General features: G+C 61.1%; 1 protein-coding gene across 1 annotated transcript; it reads left to right on the top strand.

The window, feature by feature from the left end:
* Positions 1-589: 589 nt before the first annotated feature.
* KCNN3 (potassium calcium-activated channel subfamily N member 3) lies at positions 590-21,012 on the top strand. The gene is made up of 8 exons (XM_049806224.1): positions 590-1,467; positions 4,717-4,812; positions 8,327-8,745; positions 12,402-12,543; positions 14,571-14,681; positions 16,057-16,184; positions 16,371-16,440; positions 16,945-21,012. Exons 1-8 carry the CDS (start codon positions 724-726, stop codon positions 17,239-17,241), a joined length of 2,007 nt encoding a protein of 668 aa, XP_049662181.1. The 5' UTR covers positions 590-723; the 3' UTR covers positions 17,242-21,012.
* The last annotated feature ends 332 nt before the right edge of the window (positions 21,013-21,344 follow it).

Raw genomic sequence — 21,344 nt, 5'->3', positions numbered from 1 at the left:
CAGCATCACCCTGATCCCCCTTGGGGCCATCCCCGGGGTGGGGGTGGGGGGACGGACACACGGACACACAGACGGGGTGACCCATTCCCAGCATGGGAGCACCCGCTCCAATTGCTGCCCGTAATCTCCAGCCACCATAAGGGGATTATGGGGTTTTATATAAGGGGAGGCAGGGGGGGGCGCTATAGGGGGTGCCCAGGGTCCCCCATAGGGTGGCTCGCTGCCCACCGGGGACCTGCAGCCCACTCTCCGTGCCGTCGAGAGGGTCCCCCGGGGAGGATGGGTGTGTGATACCGGTGCGGGGTCGTTCGGGACTTGCAGTCCACCGGGGTGCACCGGCGCCGGTGCACCCCCGTGGACTACAAGTCCCGAACGACCCCGCAGAGACGCAGGAACCGGGGGCGCGGGGCGGGGGGTGTGTGTGTGTGTGTGTAGGGGGGGGGATACACGAAGCGGGGAGCGGGCGGGGATGATGTCAGCCTGCGGGGAGCCCCGGCGCGGCCAATGGCGCGGCGGGGCCGGGCCAGCGGCGGCGGCGGCGGCGGCGGGGGCGGCGGCGGCGGCGGCGGCGGCGGCGGCGGCGGCGGCAGCGGCGGCGGCGGCGGCGGCGGCGAGCGCGCGGCAGCGGGCGAGCGCGCGGCGCCCATTCATGATCCAGCTCGCGGGGCCGGTGCCCGGTAAAGCGGAACCGGTGCCCGATAAAGCGGTGCCGGTCCCACCGTTATGGAGACATCGGGGCATCTCCACGATTCGGGCGTGGGGGACCTGGAGGAGGACGGTCGGTGTCCCTGCCCCTTACCGGGGGACGAACGGTCACCGCCACCACCGCCGCCGCCGCCGCCGCCGCCGCCTCCCGCCGCGCTGCCGCCGCTCCAGCACAGCCTGTTGCACTCCTCGCCCGGGTCGTTACGGGCCCCTCCTCCTCCTCCCGCCGCCCCCGCCGCCCTCCACCCTTCCTCCCGCCACGGCAGCCAGCTCAACCTCGGCGACCACCCGGCGGGCTCCGGACCTGGTAGCGGTAAACACCGGCAGCCCAGCCCGTTGGTCCACCGGCGGGACAGCAACCCCTTCACTGAGATCGCCATGAGCTCCTGCAAGTACAGCGGGGGGGTGATGAAGCCCCTCAGCCGGCTCAGCGCATCCCGCAGGAACCTCATCGAGGCCGAACCGGAGGCGCAACCTTTGCAGCTCTTCGGGGCTGGCGGACCCCCCGAGATCGTCGTCTCGCGCGAAGACAACCACGCGCCTGCCGCCTGCCGCCCTGACCGTCCGACCGCCCGACCGGCCCCCGCCGCCTTCGCCAAGGGGCCCAAGCGCAAGGCGCAGAACATCGGCTACCGGCTGGGGCATCGCCGGGCGCTCTTCGAGAAGCGGAAGCGCCTCAGCGACTACGCGCTCATCTTCGGCATGTTCGGCATCGTTGTCATGGTCATCGAGACCGAGCTCTCCTGGGGGCTCTACTCCAAGGTACCGATGGGTCCAGGGGGATGGGTGCAGGGCCCTCGGCGCTGGACGGTGCCTGGTGACATGAGCGCGGAGCCCTTTGATCCATACAGTGTCCTGTGGGATAAACATGGAGCCCTCTGGCCCATCTGGTGTGGGCCGGGGCCATACAGGCTGGCTGGGGACCAGCGGGGTGGCCCTGGGGCCTTACGGGGACACTGTTCCCACAGGTGTTGGACAGGGTGAGCGCCGGGCTGGGGGCCACCAGGGCCGCGTACCGGCCGGCATGTGTCAGGGCGGGTGTTGCGCCGGGTCCTGGCAGAGCCGCCCCATGTGCCAGCGGCAAGGGGGACTGACCCACTGGGGTCTGTGGTGCCCATCGCCAGCCCAGTGGGGCGCTCCTTGAGGCGCTGTGCCCTCGGTGGTGCGGCGCAGCCCCCTCCCCCCCTCCTCCACACCCCTTTCTTCCATTTTTTTTCTTTTTTTTTGCAGGACAGTGTCTTTTATTTATAATTCTCCCCCCCACGCCCCTTCCAGCTCCTGCTCCCGGGCTGCGCTGGTTGGCAGCGATATGAATAACTCTTTGTATAGACATCTGTCATGTTATTTATACCTATCCAGAGAGGGGAAGGCATCGGCACCCGCGCCGGCAGGGCATGCGTGGCACCCATGGGCGTCAGCAGGACGGCATTGCTGAGGGGACTGGGGGGCGGCCGGTGGGGGTCCCCATGCCGTGGTGCTGCCGGCAGAGGGGAAGGAGCAGGTTGAGAAGGGGCTGCTCGCCGCTTTCTGCCATTATCCGGCGCGGGCGGTAGGGAGGGTGGTGTGGGCAGAGGAGGCGATGGAGCTGGAGCAGGTGGAGGCAGGGAGTGAGGGAGGGACGCGGCTGGGAGTCCCGTGGGCGTGGGGGACCCCGCTGCCTCCCCACGGAGGTGCCAGGCCAACAGCGGGGGGCTCCTGAGCCCTGGCTGCCCACAGCTGCCGGCATTGGTGGGAGCGTGTGGGCTGCGGGCAGCGGTTCCCTCTGCTCTGGCTGAGGCAGGGGGATGCCTCCGTGCGGAGCTCGCATCCCTGGCTCCCCCACCAAGGCAGAAGGATGCTTTGCTTCGCTTCACTGCCGGAGCCTCTTCCCGGCAGTTCCCACTCCCTTTTGGTAGGAGCAAGGCCAAACCGCCATCCCCCACCTGCACCCACTACCTGTTGAGCCGCAGCTGCCCTCGCCAGACTCCCTGGGCCCGCATGCCTGGCACCGGTGGGGACCGGCAGCCTTTGCTGGGCTGCCGGCAGCGCTGCTGCCACGCTTGCTGGCCCCGGCACGCCAAGCTGCTGTGTCAGCCGGGGAAGACCCTGTGAGTCAGCGCTGCTGCCAGGCAGCCACCCGCTGCCCCGACCCCTGCCCCGGCGCCTGCCGCTCATTGCCGTGCTCCTGTCGACAGCCACAGGGTGCGGGGGGGGTCCCCTGGCTTCTGTCCGCCCCAGGGACTTGGCTGGAGCCACAGCAGTGGGCGACAGTTTATAAATCCCCCCTGGCAGCCCCCGGTGGGAAACCGGAGCTTGCCGGCAAGGACGTGGCCGTGACTGAAGGAGCGTCTGGGGCTGGGGCCAGCAGCTGTCGTGAGGATGAGGATGTCGGTGCTGCCGGCCCTGGCCGGGCTCCAGCTCTGCCCCATGGCTGGCAGCCGTGCCGCCGCGTGCTCCCCAGGCCGGAGAGTGCCGGGACTGAGCCGGAAAGCGAGGATGCAGTGGCCGGGTTTTGCCAGCTCTCTGCCTGTCCCTTGATTGTGGGCAGGATGGGGCCTCTCCTGCCTCCAGGGTGGCACTGCTGCTTCCCAGAGCCATGAGCAGCCTGTGCGGCACCATCGGGGTGAAGCATCCTGCCATCTGCATGGTGCAGGGAGGATGCATGCCGGGGGTGCTGAGGCATTGCCACAGTTTGGCCAAGCCCCCCCACCGTTGTTTTCCGTGAGTGTGGGATCCAGCAGCAGCTCTTCCTGCTCGGTCCCTCCAGACCCAGCGCTGGCAGGAGGCATTGGTAAACGCGGTGGGTGTGCAGCAGCCTTTGCTAGTAACGCTTGCTGGGAGGGCCAGTGGGTCCCCAGGAGGTGCAGAGGCAGGTTGTGGCGGCTGGGCTTCCTGGGGACCCACCAGGCCCATGGGTTCCCTGTGTGTTGGGCAGGCAGGATTAGTGCCCCCAGGAAGGGTCTGGCCGGAGCAGCCTTGGCACGAGCCCTGCCCCGGAGTTTGCCTATTAATAGCCGTTGTTTGGTCCCTGGCACTTCTCTCAGCACCAGCCATTATATCCACACAATTGTGTGGCCGGAGCCAAGTTGTTAACAATGCACCACTGCCTCCATGGCAAATAGTCCCTTCTCTGTGTTTAAATACCCTGTGGGGTTGGAGAACATGGGGAGAGGGACAGGAGTGAGGCCGAAGGCAGCCCGGCACCCTAGGGAGCAAAGGATGGGTGCAGTGTGCCATAAGCATGCCAGGTATCAGTGTGCAATGAGCATGCTGGGTCTCAGCATGCCATGAGTGTGGTGGGACTCAGTGTGCCACAAGCGTGCCAGGTCTCAGTGTGTCATGAGCATGCCAGGTCTCGGCATGCTGGGGACGGATGGGGTGGCGGTGCGGGACGGGTGCGGTGGCAGAGCAGGTTGGTTTGGAGGTAACACCTTGGTGAGGGGCTGCCAGTGGTTGGTGGGTGCCTTGGCACCAGTGGGGCCAGATTGTGGCTGGCAGCAGCATGAGCTTGTTGGCGACTGAAATGGGGTCCAGAGGGCAGCCCGTGGGAGGGGACAGTGAATCCTGCTCTTCTTGGAGGGGTCCTGGGGAGCAGCCGCTTCAACCACCAGTGAATCAGGGGCTGGTTCAATTTACATAGAGCTAATTAGCAGGAGGCTCTAATTAGACCATCCATTAGGCTACCATAATATTGGGCTCATGCTGGATGCGGCCAGGGCACTGGTGTCGCATGTGCCAGTGAGGGGAGGCTGGTAATTACACTTGGCAGAATCGGATTAAAAAAGCCATTTTGGAGAAAGGGCCGCTCTTGCCTGCGGTGCCGGTGGTGCTGGCGGTGCTGGTGGTGCCCTTGCTACCACACCGAGCCATGTGGGGTGGGAGCTGGGGCGGCTGAAGTGCTGGTGGGGGGGAAGCAGGTGTTTGAAGGGGGGCAGCATCTCCCTGGGGGTGTGGAGCCCAGCGTGGTGGCCAGCACCGGCAGGGTCCCATGGCTGTGCCCCCCCTAATGCCTGCCCTGTTCTTGCCTTGCAGGACTCCATGTTCTCCCTGGCCCTGAAATGCCTTATCAGCCTCTCCACAGTCATCCTGCTGGGTCTCATCATTGCCTACCACACGCGGGAGGTGCAGGTAGGTCCTGGTGTCACTGGCGCCAAGCAATGGGCTGCCAGGGTGGGTGGCCGGGGCGGGCTGCGGGATTTGCCACCCACCCCAGTGGGATGCAGTACCTGAGCTCACAGCCTGCATGGAGCCTCCTCCCTCCTTGCTGGGGTCTCAGGGGACAGTGAGGCTGGGCACTGAGGGGTCTGCCTGAGCGCAGCGTGCCTGGCAGAGCTGCCGGTGGCTGGGGGAGGCTGCAGCCAGGAAGGGCTCGGACCAGCTGAGGTGCCAAGGAAAGCTGTGAAATCCTTTCCTAATCAGGGCTGCCCACTCTCTTCCTCCCAGCCCTCCCTGGCTTTGCTGGGAAATGACAGGGCTCCCAGTTTGCTCCAGGAAGGCTGCGCTTCCCCATGGGATCTGGCTTCGGCATGATGCCAGCGTATTTTGGGGACAGGAGGAATGAATCGCCGGGCAGGAGAAGGAGCATCCTGGGAAGGGATACTGAAGTTCCCTGACCCTGAGTTTCTGGTGTTTTGGTGCATGAAAGATCCCACCTCATCCAGCTCAAGGCTGGGGGCTGGGGCAGCTTTGCTGGCCGGGGGGCTGGAGGCAGGCGCCCTGCTCCCTGCCTGCCTCCTGCCTGCAAGGGACCTTACTGGGAGCCCCCCTCTCTGGCTCAGCCTGCTGGCACGGGAACCAAGCCCAACGGTGGGTTGCTCAAAGCAAATATTTGAGAGTTCTGTTTTTTGCTAGAATAATATTTACCCCGGGGTGGCGGCAGCTGGGGTCAGCCGGGCGGGCCATGCCCCGACGCTCACCGGCTTCCTCCACTTGTTGTTCTTGGGAGCAGGTTGTGCAAACACAGTGTCGACCCGAGCGGCGTGGGGCTTCCCGCCTCTCCAGAGCCAAAATCCCTGCTGCTGCCCCCCCCCGCCCCGGGGTCCTGGTCCCCGAGCACGCGTGTCGTGCCGCTGCGGGCGCCAAACCTCGCCACGGTCCAGCTGTGTGGCTCCAGCTGCTCTGCTGGGCCGGTTACACTGGCAAGGAAGGGAATGAGATCGGTTTGACTTGATTTGCTCCAGACAAAGCTGTGCTGGCTGCTGATCGCCCTATTATCTCTTAGGTGCTTATAAAGGGATTGCTGATAATCCGGCCGGGGTTGGAAGTGGGGCTGACAGAGCTGTAAATCCTCAGCTTCTTGTCCTTTTTGCCTAAGGGAGGACTGCACTTACCCCCTACGGCACTGCCAGACCTCCCTGGCCTTCAGGAAAGACTTGACAGTGGCTTCGGCCTCTTCCCTCAGTCTTAATTGCATTAATTGCTGAGTCCTTCTGGACATCTGCAGCTCTCCCTGTGCCTCAGTTTCTCCAGGGCTGGGGTATCGCTGTGCCTGGAGTCCTGGGTCCAGCTCCTGGGGTCCTGCCTGTCCTCTCCCTGGCTGCCTACACCCACTGTCACCCGCTGGGCTGGGATGGCACGGGTCCCTGGGGTGTCCCTGTGCCCATCGCCTGCCAGCCAGGGCTGCAGGTGAACAAGATCCTCCAGCTGCACCCCCCACCCCGGCTTCCCGGCTCTGCTTTCTGCTGCAAGGCCACGAGCTGCTGCTCATTGCATGTGTCACTTGCTCTTCATTAGGCTGAGCGTGTGCAGAGAGCTGCCAGCAGCGCTGCCAGGTCCTTGCCCTCCCTGCGCTCATGGGCAGAGGTTGACCCACTCCTGGTGACACCGGGCTTGGCACCCTGGAGATGACTCTGGTCTGCACCCTGGAGCAGGGTCTGGTGCCCCGGCGTCGAACAGAGCATGCTGTCCCCTGCCAGCGCCATGTTTATCGCCACGGCACATGATGGAGTGCGGTGCTGGTGAGGCTGCTGGCTCCAGCTGGGAGGTTTTGTGGGGCCACAGCCCCCCTCATCCCTGCCCTCGGCATGCTCAGGGCTCTTTGTGCATTTAGTTTGGTGAAGCTTTTTTCCCTGCGTGGCTTCTCGGCAGCTTTCTTCCTGCTTCGCTTGTCTGGAGCTGTGATGGCCAACATTCTTGCTCCTTCCCCTGCCGGAGCCAGTGCTGGGGGTGCCCTGTCGGGTACCACTGGACCGCGCCGGGGTTTCCATGGAAACCCGCAGCGATGAACCGCAGGTGCAGGGCTGAATGGGGCTGGCGCAGGGGGAACCTGCCCAAATCCCCCTTGCTCCTTCCCTTCCCTGACCTGGCCCATTGCAAACCCCCCACGCGCAGTCAAAAGGCTCCCTGCCTTTTTCCTCTTGCTAATTTGTTTATTTTTAACACCCTTTTCCAGGAAGGAATGGGCTGTCAGCTTGCTAAATGCCTGAGGATCTCCCTTGACAGCTTGGAGCATTTTTATAAACAATTTCTCAAACAAAGCAGCTAAAAGGAGCAGAGCTTTCCAAACAGAAAGGGAGGTGGCCAGGGACGGCCGCTTCGTGAGTCAGTCCCGGCGGCTCTTGTCGTCCCCGGGGAGAGCCCTGCGTGCCGTGCCGTGCCAGCAAGGCGGCTGGCGCAGGTGCACTGGGGCCTCCAGCGGAGTGGGAGGGTTGTTCCCAGGCGAAGAGCCAGCCAGGGCTGTGCTCCCACCCACCACCTGGGCTGGAGCGAGAGCTCCTGACCCCCCCCGGGATGAGCCAGTGTCATTCTGCACTTTGGAGGGTCGAGGACACGCTGGTGACGGTAGCGCTGGCTGCCACATCCCCCTTGGATCCCTTCCTAGCGGCGTCTTTGCCAAGCATTGCTTGCAGAGAGGCCCTGAGCATGTCCCCGCTGCTATAGGTGACACCAGTGTCCCCATTGCACCAGGGACAAGCTGATGGCAGCCTCGGGACAGACCCGCCAAGGCAGGATGGGGTGGGTGACCCCCAGGGGGTCTGGCGGTGTCCTGAAGGGGCCAGCCCAAGCTGCTATGCCCCCCAGCTCCTGCAGAGACCCCCCAATCCATCGCTGGCAGTGGGAGAGGAGTTGGTACCCGGGATGAAGTGGCGGTTGCCATGACAACCGGATCCCATCGCTGCCAGTGGCCGGGTGTGATGTCTGTGGTGTTCCCTCCCCAAAAGTTGCCCTGGCACCTGGGGCGTGGTGGCTGTCATTGACACTTGGTGCAGTGCTGGCAGGAGCAAAGAGGCTGGGGTGGCTTGTGCTGGTGCTCTGCGGCATGATGGCTCACCCGACTCTGTGCCCCGGGCGAGGAGGCTGTGCTGGGAGGTGGGCTTCTGCCAGCTGGTGTGCGGGAGTGGGTCAGAGTGAGCTGTCTCCTTGCCGGGCCTGGGCGTGCGCTTGAGGCTGGGCAAATGAAAGCTTTCTGGGGTGTCCCCAGTGCCGTAAGTGTCCTCTGAACAAGCAGGCAGAGCAGTGGAGCGGATGGCAAAGGCTCATTTCCACCTTTTCCTTCCTCTGCCCTCCCCAGCCCTCCTGGCTGAAGCCATCCCCAGCTCCCCGGGGCTCTGGTGTCCATGCCCCGCCACTGCACACGGTGGGATGCTGGTGGGGCAGGCTTGGCCAGGGCCGCTGGTAACTCTGTGGTTTTGTGTCCCGGTAGCTCTTTGTGATCGACAATGGAGCTGATGACTGGCGGATAGCGATGACGTACGAGCGCATCCTCTACATCAGCCTGGAGATGCTGGTTTGTGCCATACACCCCATCCCCGGGGAGTACAAATTTTTCTGGACAGCCCGCCTGGCTTTCTCCTACACACCTTCTCGGGCAGAGGCGGATGTGGACATCATCCTGTCCATCCCCATGTTCCTGCGCCTCTACCTGATTGCTCGGGTGATGCTGCTGCACAGCAAGCTCTTCACTGATGCCTCCTCGCGCAGCATCGGGGCGCTCAACAAGATCAACTTCAACACCCGCTTTGTCATGAAGACTCTCATGACCATCTGCCCCGGGACGGTGCTGCTAGTCTTCAGCATTTCCCTCTGGATCATTGCCGCATGGACAGTCCGGGTGTGTGAGAGGTGAGAGGGGTTGGGGCTGTGGGGAGGGGGAGGTTCGGGATGCATGGCGGTTCAGGATGCTCAGTGGAGCTGCGATGTCCCAGCACCCTGTGGGAGGGATGCAGAGATCCAGGAGCTCAGCAGCTGCGGGTTCCCACCAACGAGCCCCCATCCTGGGCAGGAGGCAGAGGCAGGGACAGCCCTGTCCTCGCAGCACAATGCCTGGTGACAGGCAGGGTCCCTGCACAAGGGAACGGTGTGCAGTGCCAGCTGGCACGGGAGCCCCAGGAGGGCAGGTGGGGGACGCGGGGAGCGGTGGGAACTGGCGGGGGCTGTGCACAGGGAGAGGCCAGAGGTGCTGCAAGGCTGGCTAGTGGCAGCGCCTGGCTCGGGCTCTGGCGTCGCTGCGAGCGACTGCCATGACAACACCACAGTGACAAACCCACTGCCGGATGGCATCACGCTGGCATCGGCATGCTCGGCACGCGGGGGTTGCTGTGGCGACTGGCTCTGGTGGGTACTGTTGTGCTTCCATCTCTCGAGGATGTGCCAGCACCCTTTTGTCCCGTGAGAGGAATCAGGGGGCTGTGGTGGAGGACCCCCAAGCCACTCCAGCACTGTACCAGAGGGGTGTCTCCCTGGCCACGGTGCAAAGTGCCGGTGGCACCCGTCCATCCCGGGGCAGGGAGGGCAGGTGGCCTGCAGGGTGTCCTGTGTCCTGTCCCAGCACAGGGCCATCCCTTTCCCGAAGAGGCTGAGCTCAATGCCGTACTGCCATCAAAGCATGGCTAATTGCCCCGGAGGCCTCTCGGAGCCTGGTCTGGTCTGCAGGAAAGTACCCAAAACAATGCATGCATTACGACTTGGTGTCTGAGGATTAGCGAAGTGAAAACCCTTTAAGTTGTTGCAGCAGCTTTGTGCCTTCCTTGGAACTGAGTTGCGAGGGATCACACCAGCCAGCACCTCTGGGTCCCTGGGACACCCAAGCTTGCTTCTGGGTGCTTGCAAGGTGGGAGGAAGGCCACCCCTCCCCTTCCCCTAGTTGGGACCCATCGTGCTGGTCACCCCGTGAAGGGGCATTAGAGCAGCTTTAAGTACCGTGGCAGCAGAGCAGAGTGGCACGCTGAGATTTTACAAGCTTTTACAGGCTGTATTTGCCTTCCTGCCTCCCTTAATGATGCTCTCAGGATGTGCTGGATAGTTGTGTGCTGCTTAATTGTGTTTGGGAGATTTTTATTTCTGCCTCCTAAACAAAGAGCGGGCAGACAGGCTCCCAGGGGATGTGCAGGGGGTTGATTCTGCACCTGGGGGGGCTTAGGCTGGAAAACGCAATGTAAATAAAGAACCATTAGTGACAAAAAAAAAGATAGAAATGACGCAGACGAGGCGCTGCAGATCACCGGCACCACAGCTGCCATGAGCTGCCGCCACCTCCGTCTGTCTACAGAGTGGCAGACGCAAACCTGGGCGGGCACCTGGCTGGGCGGGGGGTGCACTGACCCAGGGGGTTGCAGGACCCGGAGGGTTGCAGGGCCCGGGGGGATGCACAACCCCTGGGACATGCTCCATCCCCGAGGGATGCACCATCCCCAGGGCATGCACCGGGCCTGGGTGCCACATAGCTCCTGCAAGGGCCACCCAAGCTGTGTCCCCAGTGATGGCAGGTTGCTGCACCGGCACTGGAAACCAGTTTGCTGTGGCTTGCAGGACCATCCCAGCCAGCACCCTCTGGGGCTGTGAGCTCATAAATGGCTGTGCTGCTCCAAGACACAGTCCCCAGCCTGGGGTGACATGGTCATGGCACGTCCCTTCAGCACTGTGGGCTGCTCCAGTGCCCGCGGGCTCAGCATCGCTGTTGGGCATCCTCCCGTGCATGCCGGGGGGCTGCAGCTCTCCAAAGGCAGCGAGTTGCTTAGCAACCTCGCCCGCTCGCCTGGCCGCTGCGCAGAGCTGCCTGCGGTGCCGGCAGTGCTGCCGGCCTTGCCCGCCGACGGCATGCACGTGTGCTTACACGTGTGCATGCACGTGCAGTCGGTCCTGCTCCCCGGGGTGAGGGTGCAGCCAGCCCGGAGCTCCCTGGCAGTGCTGCCCAAACTGATGGGGTCAGGTCAACTGAGCCAGTGCTGCCACAGCATCCTGGCGTGGCGATGCTCTGCTCAGTGGTGGCGCGACGCAGGACCAGGGCGGTGCTCGTGGCAGCCCCGCCGGTGGGGAGCGGCTGTGCCCTTAGTGGAGGACAGGCGGATGAGGGGGCGACGGAAACCGGCGCTGGGGTCTAACATTGTGGCAGCCTTTGGTGTGACCGGGTGGCCCCTCTTCCTGCCTGCGCTGGCTGTGGCGTGTGCCAGCTCCTCCTGTTTATCAGCTCCTTCTGCTCAAAGTGCTTCTTGGCAGAGAAAAACGTCTGTCTGTCTGTGCCATAACCCCCTTGCCCAGCATGATGCTCCCAGGGTCATCCCCGTGGCTTGAGAGCTCACATCCTGCGGGCTGGGCTGGGCTGCGCCTTTCCCAGGGGAAGACGCTGGCTGGGATGGAGGGTGCGTGCCCCTGCTGGTGCTGGATTTTGGGGAGCCCTTGCTGTATCTGTGGTGGTAGGCTCTGGCTCCCCTGGCCAGCCCTGCCCAGAGTGCGGCAGCGGCCCTTGCCATGGCTGAGGGCACTTTCTCGTGCACCAGGATCTTTCGAGTCTCCAGTTGCTCAGGGGGAAAAATATTTCGGAAGAGGAGAAAACCCAACCACTCTAGGAGCGAGGAGCTGGGATGAACCAGGGGGCATTGCCAAAAGCTCCATCTGGTTTCCCTCTAATGATTTTGTGAGGAGGCAGGGAGAAGCCTGCCGGGGAGAGGGATGCATGCAGGCAGGAGGGTGACCATCCTGCCCGTGGTGGGGCAAAGGTGCTGCCTGCCCCTGCCCACCCTGGGGCTTGGGGCTGAGTCCCACTGTGGGCTGGGCCAGCCCCTGCATCCCCCGGGAAACATCCCCATGCTGCTCAGCTGGGCTCGTGCTGGCCCTGGGGAGCCGGAGGCAGCCGAGGCCCCTGGTTGCATGTTTGCTGGAAGAGCCGCAGCCGGATGCTGGGCTGGCCAGGACGGTCACTGACCGCTCAGCAGGGACATAGCCATGGAAAGTCTGCAGTATCCCCAAAGCTGTAGCTGCTCCATGTGTGCTTTGTCTCGAGCATGTGAGCCATTCCCCTTGCGCTGTCCGAGAGCCAAGTGCATGCCGGAGGCTTGGCAGGATCCATCCCCAGTGGTTCTGCTGGGGCTGCTGACAGCACTGTACACCGAAGCAACATAGGGGGAATGGGCTCAGCCCAAGCTGCAGCAGCAAGGGGATGCGGAGGACACTGGCAGCGAGCTAGCGTGGTCGGGAGCTTTGCAGAGCTGTAGCTGTTTCTCCCATCAGCCGGCTCTTACCACCACGTGGCACCGGGGCCGCAGGCGGCAGGACCGGGATGTGGTGACAGGTCTGACCGAAAGCAGAAGCCCTTTCCATTGAGTTTTTGCTCTGATTTTGTCCATGTGGGTTTTCTGGTGGCAGAAATTGTGCAACCACTGCTGCTATTGGGCAGCCTGCCACGTTATTAATCCCTATTCCCCGTGCCCAGGTGCCCCTGTTGCTCCCCGCAGCTGTCCCCGTCCCCTGTCATGACACTGATGCCCGTGTGTCCTTGGCAGGTACCACGACCAGCAGGATGTAACCAGCAACTTCCTGGGTGCCATGTGGCTCATCTCCATCACCTTCCTCTCCATCGGCTATGGTGACATGGTCCCGCACACCTACTGTGGGAAGGGTGTCTGCCTGCTCACTGGCATCATGGTAAGGGTGGTGCTGAGCTGGTCACCTGTCCCTCAGGCTCTGCCTGTCCCTGTCATGGCAGCAGGGCCACTGGATTTTATGGGGACCCTCTTCCCAGCTGGCTTGTCCATGCATGAGGCATAATGGCTTCAGCTCCAAGGTCTTGCAGCCTGGACACTGATAGAGCTGTAATTGCAATTACTGTAAGCACAGTAATTAGTAGGACATGGTGGTTTGGTTAAGGAGGTGAGGGTGCAGGCTGGCTGTGTGCCTGGTGGGTGCTGCAGTCCTGTGGGGCGCAGTGTGGGATGCCAGCTGGTACCTTGCCCCACGGTCCCCGCTGGTGAATTTGGGGTGGATTTGGACACATGTTCGTCGAGGGAGTAGGGAGACAGACTGCCGTGGGGTCGGGGATGTCCGCAGGGAGCAGAGGGGCCCCTGAGCATCCCTTGGATGTCCCCATTCACGCCACCTGGCTTCCATTGCCCGGAGCGATCCCGAATGCTGCTGGCTCCTGTTGAGAGCCGGGACCAGCTGGGAGCCCTCCACTCCCCCGCACTCCCGCCAGCATCACTGCTCTGCTGTGGCTTTGTTTCCTTATGGTTAAAAGGTCACCATCCTCTGGCATACTGCTCCAAGGCGCCCGTGAGATGTCCTGGCTTCCAGGGCTTTCCAGCCGGGGCAGCCAAAGGAGTGGCCGGGGGCCCTGTGGTCACAGCTCCTCTATGGATCTGCCCCAGCACCCACCACCCCAGCGCTTTGGCTCCAGGCCCTGGGAGTGGAGCTGTTCCCCTCCTTTCCCACCTGGGGCAGCCCAAGCTGGTGCCCAGCACAGGCTGGGCTCGGCTCTGCCACTCTGCGCCCCGCAAGAACTGTTGGCTGAGGTGGCTCTGCCGGCGGGTATTAATTTTATATTAACTGCAAGTCTTTGACCTGTCTTGTATGAGGTTGGGCATCAGTGAGGCTGATGCTGCTGATAGGAGCCAAGCAAGGGAGAAAATCCCTACTGGGGGGGGAAAGCGGCATTTCCCAGCAGCATGGCGCAGGAGAGCGGCCAATGGCTTGGTCAAGGGGGTCCCAGTGCCACGGGCTCCCAGAGCTCCCCCCCAGCCAGTGGTTACTTTGAACTGAGACACCATCCAGCAAAGCATGCCCTTCTCCCAGTGCCCATCTGGCAGCACAGCTCCCACTCTGCCAGGGCTGGGGACCCCCACGACCGCTGGGGCTGAGGGCTTCCCTGGGCTGCTGGAGCCACAAGACTGGGGCCGGCCGCCCCACAGGGAAGAGAGAAGTGGTGGGAGCCAAGGGCACACAGCAGGACCTTTGGGGATGCTAAAGGATTCAGCTCAGAGCATGATGTTAATTAATGACTCTTTAATAAATTAAGGATCATTTGCCAGGATCATGGGCCTCTGCCAGAGTGCTGGGAGGGGGGAAGCGGCTCATCTGGTATGGGCAGCGGGCAGGCAGAGTGCAGGAGCACCACAGGGAGCAGAAGCTTGGCACCTTTGCTTTCTGAAGACAAATATGTGCCAGAGATGATGGCTATGGCATAGATCTTGCCCTAATCGCTGGGATAAGCAACCTTCTATCTGTCACTGTTGGGAGATGTAGCCATTCGGGGGGGGCCCCTTCCCCACTCTCCCCCAGGTTGCCTGGTGCTTCCCCACCACTCTCCCATCCTGGACCCCTCTTGAGAGCAGAGGGGGGTCCCCATCCCACAGGGCACCAGCACAGGGCAGGTCCCTGGCCCGCAGTGGCACTGGTAAGCAGACTTGGCCTGGCCATTTCTAACAGGCACCAGGGAGGCAAGAGCTCACTGCTGATCACCACTGACCTCATAAATCACCCCCGGCCTCTTCTGTTAATTACCTGGCACATTGTCAGCTGCTCAAGGACACCCAGGCTCTGTGATGTCTCCTTGTTAGGGTAATGTGGGTGGGAGGCCATGGAGCTTTACTTTATTAGGGGTTTGCAATGGCGAGGGTGGGAGTGTTGCTGTTGCATGAGGGTGATAAACTGTTTCTGTGACTTATGTCCCTGCACAGGGTGCTGGCTGCACAGCACTGGTGGTGGCTGTGGTGGCCAGGAAGCTGGAGCTCACCAAAGCTGAGAAGCATGTCCACAACTTCATGATGGACACACAGCTGACAAAGCGGGTAAGGTGCTACAGGGGGAGCAGCAGGACTGGGGGGCCGTGCCATGTGGAGGGACCTGTGGATGGGTATGATGGTGGGAGGAAGGTGTCAGCACCTCTGGGTGCGGGTCCCACAGGTACCATGGTGGAGGAAGGTGTCTGACTGCCTCAGATGCAGCACAGGCACAAGGGTTACAGTGAAAGCAAATAGCACCAGCTCTGTATGGGGGATTTAGGTGATATAGGATGCTTGGCCGTACACCTGAGATGAAAAGCCTGTTTGTTTTTTTTCCCCCTGGGAGGATACAGACTCCCTCCTCTTGCGGAGCATGATCTTACTTAGCTCAGTGTCAGGAAGACAACTGTATTTTGGAGATTCAGTGCCTCGCCTGCCACAAAGGAGGGCCATGCCATGAGGTTCCTGTGGTTTCCATTCCTGAGGAGGGACCCGGAGGCTGTGGTCATGGCTGGGGGTCCATGGGGTTGCTGGTTGTGCCAGGGTCTGGCATCACATCTCTGGCAGCATGTGGGGGCTGCAGGAGGTCTCTGGTCTCAGCAGCCTCGTCATGGCAAAGCATCGGCAACCTGACAGGGCCGCGTGATGTAATGGGCTCTGCTTGCCTGTGGCAGGAGTGATATTTTATATAGGGGATGGTGGCAAAGCAAGCATCGTTGCAGCCCTTGGAAGGGTGACCTCCCAGTGCTGGGACATGGCCAGGGCACCCCACTTCACCCCAGAGGCAGAGCCCCAGGCAAAGCCACGTGCTGGCAGGAGCCCTGACGCCCCAGGGATAGTCAAAAGCCTTGGCATGGCCGGGCCAGGAAAGCAAACAGCCGTTTGGCCCTGCTCCCCCAGCCATGGATATGGATCTGTGGGCTCTGTGCCAGGCAGACGGCGGCCAATTCATCTTGGAGTGAGCAGCAGAGCTGCAGTTTAGCCGGGGGAGCCTGCAGAAGCTGTGTCCTCGTGCTGGCAGCCCAGCTGGGACCTGCCAAGAGCAGCAGATGCATGCAGGAATCGAGAAAAACTTTGGGATTTTTTTCTTTTTCTCAAGACTTAGAGTACAGCTTCATGCACAGGCAAGGAGCCCGGTGGCGGAGCATTGGTGTAGGGTAGGATGGGGATGTGGGTGTACCGGGTGCCAAGATCCCCTGCTTGGTGCGGGCAGCTCTGCCTGCTCTTGCTCCTGCTCGAGCTGCCCGTGATCCCTTGCAAAGGTGCAGGACACTGTGGGAACAGAGCTGAGCACCTTGCTGCAGCTGGGGCGAGTTGAGGGCTCTTGCAGCACTGGCTCACGAACCAGCGGCTCGCAGCAGAGCCAGACTGGTGTCTCCATGAAATCCCATATGCCAGTGCAGCCAGGGCCAGTGACCTGCAGCCAATTCTCCTCTTGCAGATTAAGAACGCGGCAGCCAATGTCCTGCGGGAAACGTGGCTCATTTATAAGCACACCAAGCTGCTGAAGAAGATCGACCACGCTAAAGTCAGGAAGCATCAGAGGAAGTTCCTACAAGCCATTCACCAGTAAGGGGCTGTGTGCTGGGCGGGGGGGCTGGGGGGATGCTGAGCCCCAGCCCCAGGGGAATTGTGGTCCAGCTGCTGGCAGGGGTGTGGGGACAATTTCCCATTGCCTGGGATGGAGGCAGGTCTCCAGCTGCAGTTTGCACTTGAGGAGGGGATGTAGTCACGTTGCTCTTTCCTTCTTCCCAGGTTGCGGAGCGTGAAGATGGAGCAGAGGAAGCTGAGCGACCAAGCCAACACCCTTGTCGACCTCTCAAAGGCAAGTTTCTGCAGCAACCTCTTGGCTCAGCCAGGCTGCCCAAGTGTTTCTTTTCACTTGGAAAAACTAAAGCGGACCTGGCTGTCCACGAAATGCTCCGGCTTGGTAAATGTCAGCTGGGAATAGCTGCTGTGGGATGGCTGTCCTTGCAAGGCAGGAGGAGAAACACAGACACAAGCCAGGGTGTGGGGCCAGGGGGTCACCGTGCTTCCAGGAAAGGTCTTTGCTCCCTGCACCCCTTTTTTGCAGCCCCAGCTGGGGGTACCTTTGCTTGGCAGCACAGGGATGGCTGCCTCTTTCCCCTCTGCCTGCACAGAGGCTGGGTTTTCTCATTTTAATGTCCCAGGTGGAGCCAAGCTGTGGTCACAGTGCCCTGTGAGCTCCTAGAGTGAACTGAGATGGGGCGGCTCTCAGGGCTTTGCTTGCAGAAAGGGGTTATAGGGCTCGACCCTGCCAGTGGCAGTGGCACTAACACCTCCACTGTCCCCTCTGTCCCCTCCCCAGATGCAGAATGTGATGTATGACCTCATCACTGAGCTCAACGACCGCAGTGAGGACCTGGAGAAGCAGATCAGCAGCCTGGAGTCCAAGCTGGAGCAACTCAGTGCCAGCTTCAACTCCCTGCCCCTGCTGATGGCTGACATGCTGCGCCAGCAGCAGCAGCGCCTGCTCGCCGCCGTCCTGGAGGCACGGGGGGTTGGTGTGCCGGTGGGTCCCCCCCAAACTCCTCTCTCTGAGAGCCCCATCGGGGTCAGCTCCACCTCCTTCCCCACCCCTTACACAAGCTCAAGCAGCTGCTAAAATGCAGCCCCTCAGCCCCCCCACGGACAGGGGAAGCATTTCCACGCAGGTCCCGAAGTCTCCATGGACTTTCTGCTGGTCCGCAAACTGCCGCAGGACCCTTCGGCCGGAGCTGGAGGGACCAGCAGTGCCGAGCGATGCTCGGAGCTTTGCCAACACTTTGGTATCGGGAATCGCATCCCCGTTCAGGTGCCTCTACACGTGGTGAAGGAAGGGGACGGGAGACAACGCCTTGGGCAAGCCCGCACCGCCGCGTCCGGTGGCAGACGGAAAACCCACGCTCAATCTCAGGTCTTCATATTTGAAAACAAAACAACAAGTCAGAAGCACTGAAGCAACGGAGACACCAGAGGGAGAGTTTTCCTCCCCTGTGTAGACCCCACCGGGGGCCAGGGCACTTCCCTCGCCCCCCGCCCCTCTCAGCATCGCAAAGCCCTGCCGGGCAGATGCCAACATGGTGGTTTCTCGCACAGGCTCTGACCTACGCTGCCCACGCTCCATCCCATCTCCTTACCAGGACCCACATGAACCCCCTGCAATGTTGCTGGGCGGGTGACAGTGTCTGGCCGTAACCTGCCCGGGGGGGTTCTCCAGTGCTGTGAGTGTTTTCTGCCTGGGCAGAACAAGGGACGCTTCTTCTTGCTGGTCCTCGGTATCAAATTCTGCCTGGAGACATGTGCCAGAGTTGGGAAAGCAGTGCCTAAAGCATGTGGGGATGCGGGGCTGGGCAGGGCTGCCCCCAGCCGATGTGGTGATGGCCAATGACAGGGCTGGCTGGCCAGCCCGGACGCTGGGGGGGGTCTCCAGGTGCTCACATCACCACCCACCCAGGACCCCCCCCCCCAGCATTTTGGGAAGTCAGCGGGCTCTTTGCAGTGGCCTCAGAACTGCTGGATGAAAAAACCTCATCAGCTACAACCACCTCTGCTTGCACCAGGAATGTCTGTGCTCAAGCCCAGCCGGCAGTGCCAAATCCACTGGGGTCGAGCTGGGGCTTGCTGGCAAGTGATGCAGTTGTGGGGGCAGGCACTTCATCTGTTTAAAACAAAGCCCATTGCCTTTGTGCTGCTTCTGCTGGGTTTGGTGGGGATCAGCGGCACCATCCGGTGCCCTCTCAGCAACAGCGCCCGTGCTCGGCATTAGCCGCTGCCTGTGCCTGCTGAAGCGCAGCCCATCATGCTTTACTTTTTTTTTGCCAGCGGTCAGCTTCCTGAGGTACCCTTGGCATCACCTGGCTACTTCTGGAACCAGCCATTTTCTGTTCCGCTTTCACCATTTCCCCCTTTTTCTTCCCCAGTTCTGCCCTGGGGTTGTGTTTGGGTTCTGCCGGGTCCTTGCACGGAGCCTTGCCTGCTGCTGCTGGGCTCTGGCTTTGGGGCTGGTGTTTGCTGCTTTCAATGAAAACTCAGCAGAGGCTATTTATATATTTTTAAACAGATGAAGTAACCATGTAATTACTCCATGATATTAATTACACCTCACCCAGCAGTGTCAGTAATTGTAATCAAAGTTACTGTGTTACTCCAGGTATACTCAGCCTGTAATCTTCTCCTTTGTAACTCTTTCCCTTCCGTAAATAACGCTGGATTTTGTGCGTACATAGGCAGGGATGCATCAGCCCGATGCTGAGGAATTTCTGTGCAAATCTCCACTTGCTGCCAGTGGTAGGTGGCTTACTTTTTGTGCCCTACAATTAAAGTTACACAGAAAACAAGCAGTAGTTAGTGAGGAGCTCTCTCCCCTGCTGGCCCCAGCCAGCGGCAGGAGGAGGAAGAGGAGGAGGAAGGCTGCAAGGCAACAGCAGGAGTACTGCAAAATGAGCTCCTGGAGCTGCAGAGGTGGTTGTGTTGAGCCCGTTGGTAGCAGGGTAGCAAGACATGGTCATTTCCATCACATTCAGGGAGGAGAGGAGGCGCATGGTGATCGCTGCCAGCCTTTTCTGATCCTCGGCCGGCAGGAGATACTCGGCTTCTGGGAATGAGCTGCTCTTCTCCTCTTCCAAGCTCTTGTCATTAGTATAATTGCAGGGTGGGCAGGATAGCTGGGAGAGCGTTGCTACCTTGGCAGTCCCTCCAAGGTCTATTAGCCCTGCTGCTGCTCCCCATGTGCCTACAGGTGACCCTCAGCCCTACCTCCCCGGCAGCAGAAGCTTCTGCCCACCCCTGTAAGGAGGTTTCCAGTGTGGCAATGGAGAAAAGGTTGCAAATTCTGAGAATGAGCCTGAAATGCAGTGTCTTCACTGGCCTGCAGGCAGCCAGCAGAGAAAAAGCTTCTGCACCTCTCCCAGGGTTCGGGCAGGAACAAACTGCTGCGTGTAACAGGGTTGTGTATGGGGCGAGGTGCAAAGATGTATCCGAAGGTGTCAGAGAGCCAGAGGAAGTATTGCTGCTCGAGAATCTCTGTCACCAGTGGGAACATCCTTACGGGCTAATGATCAAGTCTGGGAAATCAAACCAAGTCAGACAAGACTGGGTTGCTGTCAAGACCTGTCAGCTTGCTGGGACCGGAGGCGCTGAAGGGGAGTAAAGAGCCAGTGGTGAGCGCTTCAGGATTGCAACCGGCACAAGAGATCCTTGTCTTGGGGCAGACCCACTGCTTCAGCAGGATTTCACCAGGGCTGACAGGAGCTGGGCTGGGGCGGTATGATCTCTGCACCTCGCACCCCACACCCTGCATCCCCCAGCCTCACCCCTGCACCCCAAATGAGGCCTCTGCCTGAGACCTTGCAGCCCTGGGTCTGCACCTTGTACCCTGCATCCTGCACAGCCCTGTGCCCCCATCCCACACCCTGCAGCCCCCACCCTGCTCCCTGCACCCCACCCCCTGTACCCCTGTATTGCACCCTCACCCCTGCCAGCGCTTCGACACTGGTGCCGGTAGCCCTGAGCACCGGGCTCACCAGACCCCATCGAGGCCAGCACTGAGACTAACTCCCTGCCCCAGGCCCGCTGCTGGGACCGGGGAGCTGCCCTGAGGCCATGGTGAGGGCAGGAATGGGGGGGAGCCCCCAGCACCCCAGCACAGTCCAGCCCATGGCATCCCCCAGTGCTGGGGGTCTCTGGGACCAGGGTGCTCACCTGGAGCTGCTGCCCTGCTCCCTGCAAGTGGCTCTTGGTCACCAGCAGTTGAGCGGCCTCAGTGCAGGTGGCAGCCCCCAGCTCACACCCAGTGGAGTGTGCGTGGTAGCTCAAGCTGGAGCTTCCCTTCCTGGCAGTGGCCGGCAGGTCTCCGTTACAGAGCTCTGGTAAATGCTCCCCAGCTAGTGCTGTCTACACACCCTGAGAACGTCATTTTGGAGCCTGTGGCCCCAAAGAGCATGAGGACAAGCAGAGAGAAGAGCTGGGACCAGTGACCAAGGTGGAGGAAAAGCACAAGAACAAAACTGCGATGCAGAGTTATAATCCCAAAGAGATGCTGACCTTCCGCAGCTGGCAAGCATCCGACCCTATGCGCCAACAGGGCTGAACCCCAAAGCCCCTCCAGGACCCAACTAGCCACAGCCAGTCTCATTTTTGGCACAGCCTCGGGTTTTTTGCTCCACGAACCTCCTCCCTGCACTGCCTGCGAGGAAACGTCCTAGAAATGCCAGAAAAATACCACATCCTCTCTGCAAACTCACAGACGTTTCTGTCCAGACTTAAGGAGCTTCGACCTGGGTTTGCATCTTGCCTCTGTACTGCTCGCTTCTTTTTTAACAATAGGGGAAAGCATAATAGTTTATTTTAACTATGAAATATATTGCTATATTATAAAGGTTATTGTAACTTTCAATTATGGTTTTGTACCCAACCTGGTTGTCAGCAGGCAGCAACGCCAGCCTGCTGCCAAAAATGTCTGTTTCTGAGTACAGCCGCTGCACCTGGTGAGGATGGAGGCCAGGGTGGCAGAGGAGGGGCACAGGACCCCAGTCAGAAAGGCTCCCCACGCTCCTTATCCTTTACCCCCCAGGTATTCATTCCCGTTACCTGGAAGCTGGCCTTTAGCAGGTCCAGATCCACATAGGCTGATGGCACCAGAGCTTTGCTTCTCCCTAGGGAAAGATCTGCCCCCCACTTTTCTCCGGGGGTCTCAGCAGTTTCTGGAAAGCCATTCCCCCTCCAGGT

Source organism: Accipiter gentilis, chromosome 7 (genome assembly GCF_929443795.1).
Source record: "Accipiter gentilis chromosome 7, bAccGen1.1, whole genome shotgun sequence".
NCBI lineage: Eukaryota > Metazoa > Chordata > Aves > Accipitriformes > Accipitridae > Astur > Astur gentilis.
Note: the sequence above shows the minus strand (reverse complement) of the source record. Positions and strands in the feature narration are given on the sequence as shown.

Excerpts from the sequence above, each read along its gene's own strand:
- KCNN3 (XM_049806224.1), top strand. The coding sequence starts at position 724 with ATGGAGACATCGGGGCATCTCCACGATTCGGGCGTGGGGGACCTGGAG. Across the intron at positions 1,468-4,716 it reads CCTGGGGGCTCTACTCCAAG|GACTCCATGTTCTCCCTGGC; the intron begins GTACCGATGGGT and ends CTTGCCTTGCAG. Across the intron at positions 4,813-8,326 it reads ACCACACGCGGGAGGTGCAG|CTCTTTGTGATCGACAATGG; the intron begins GTAGGTCCTGGT and ends GTGTCCCGGTAG.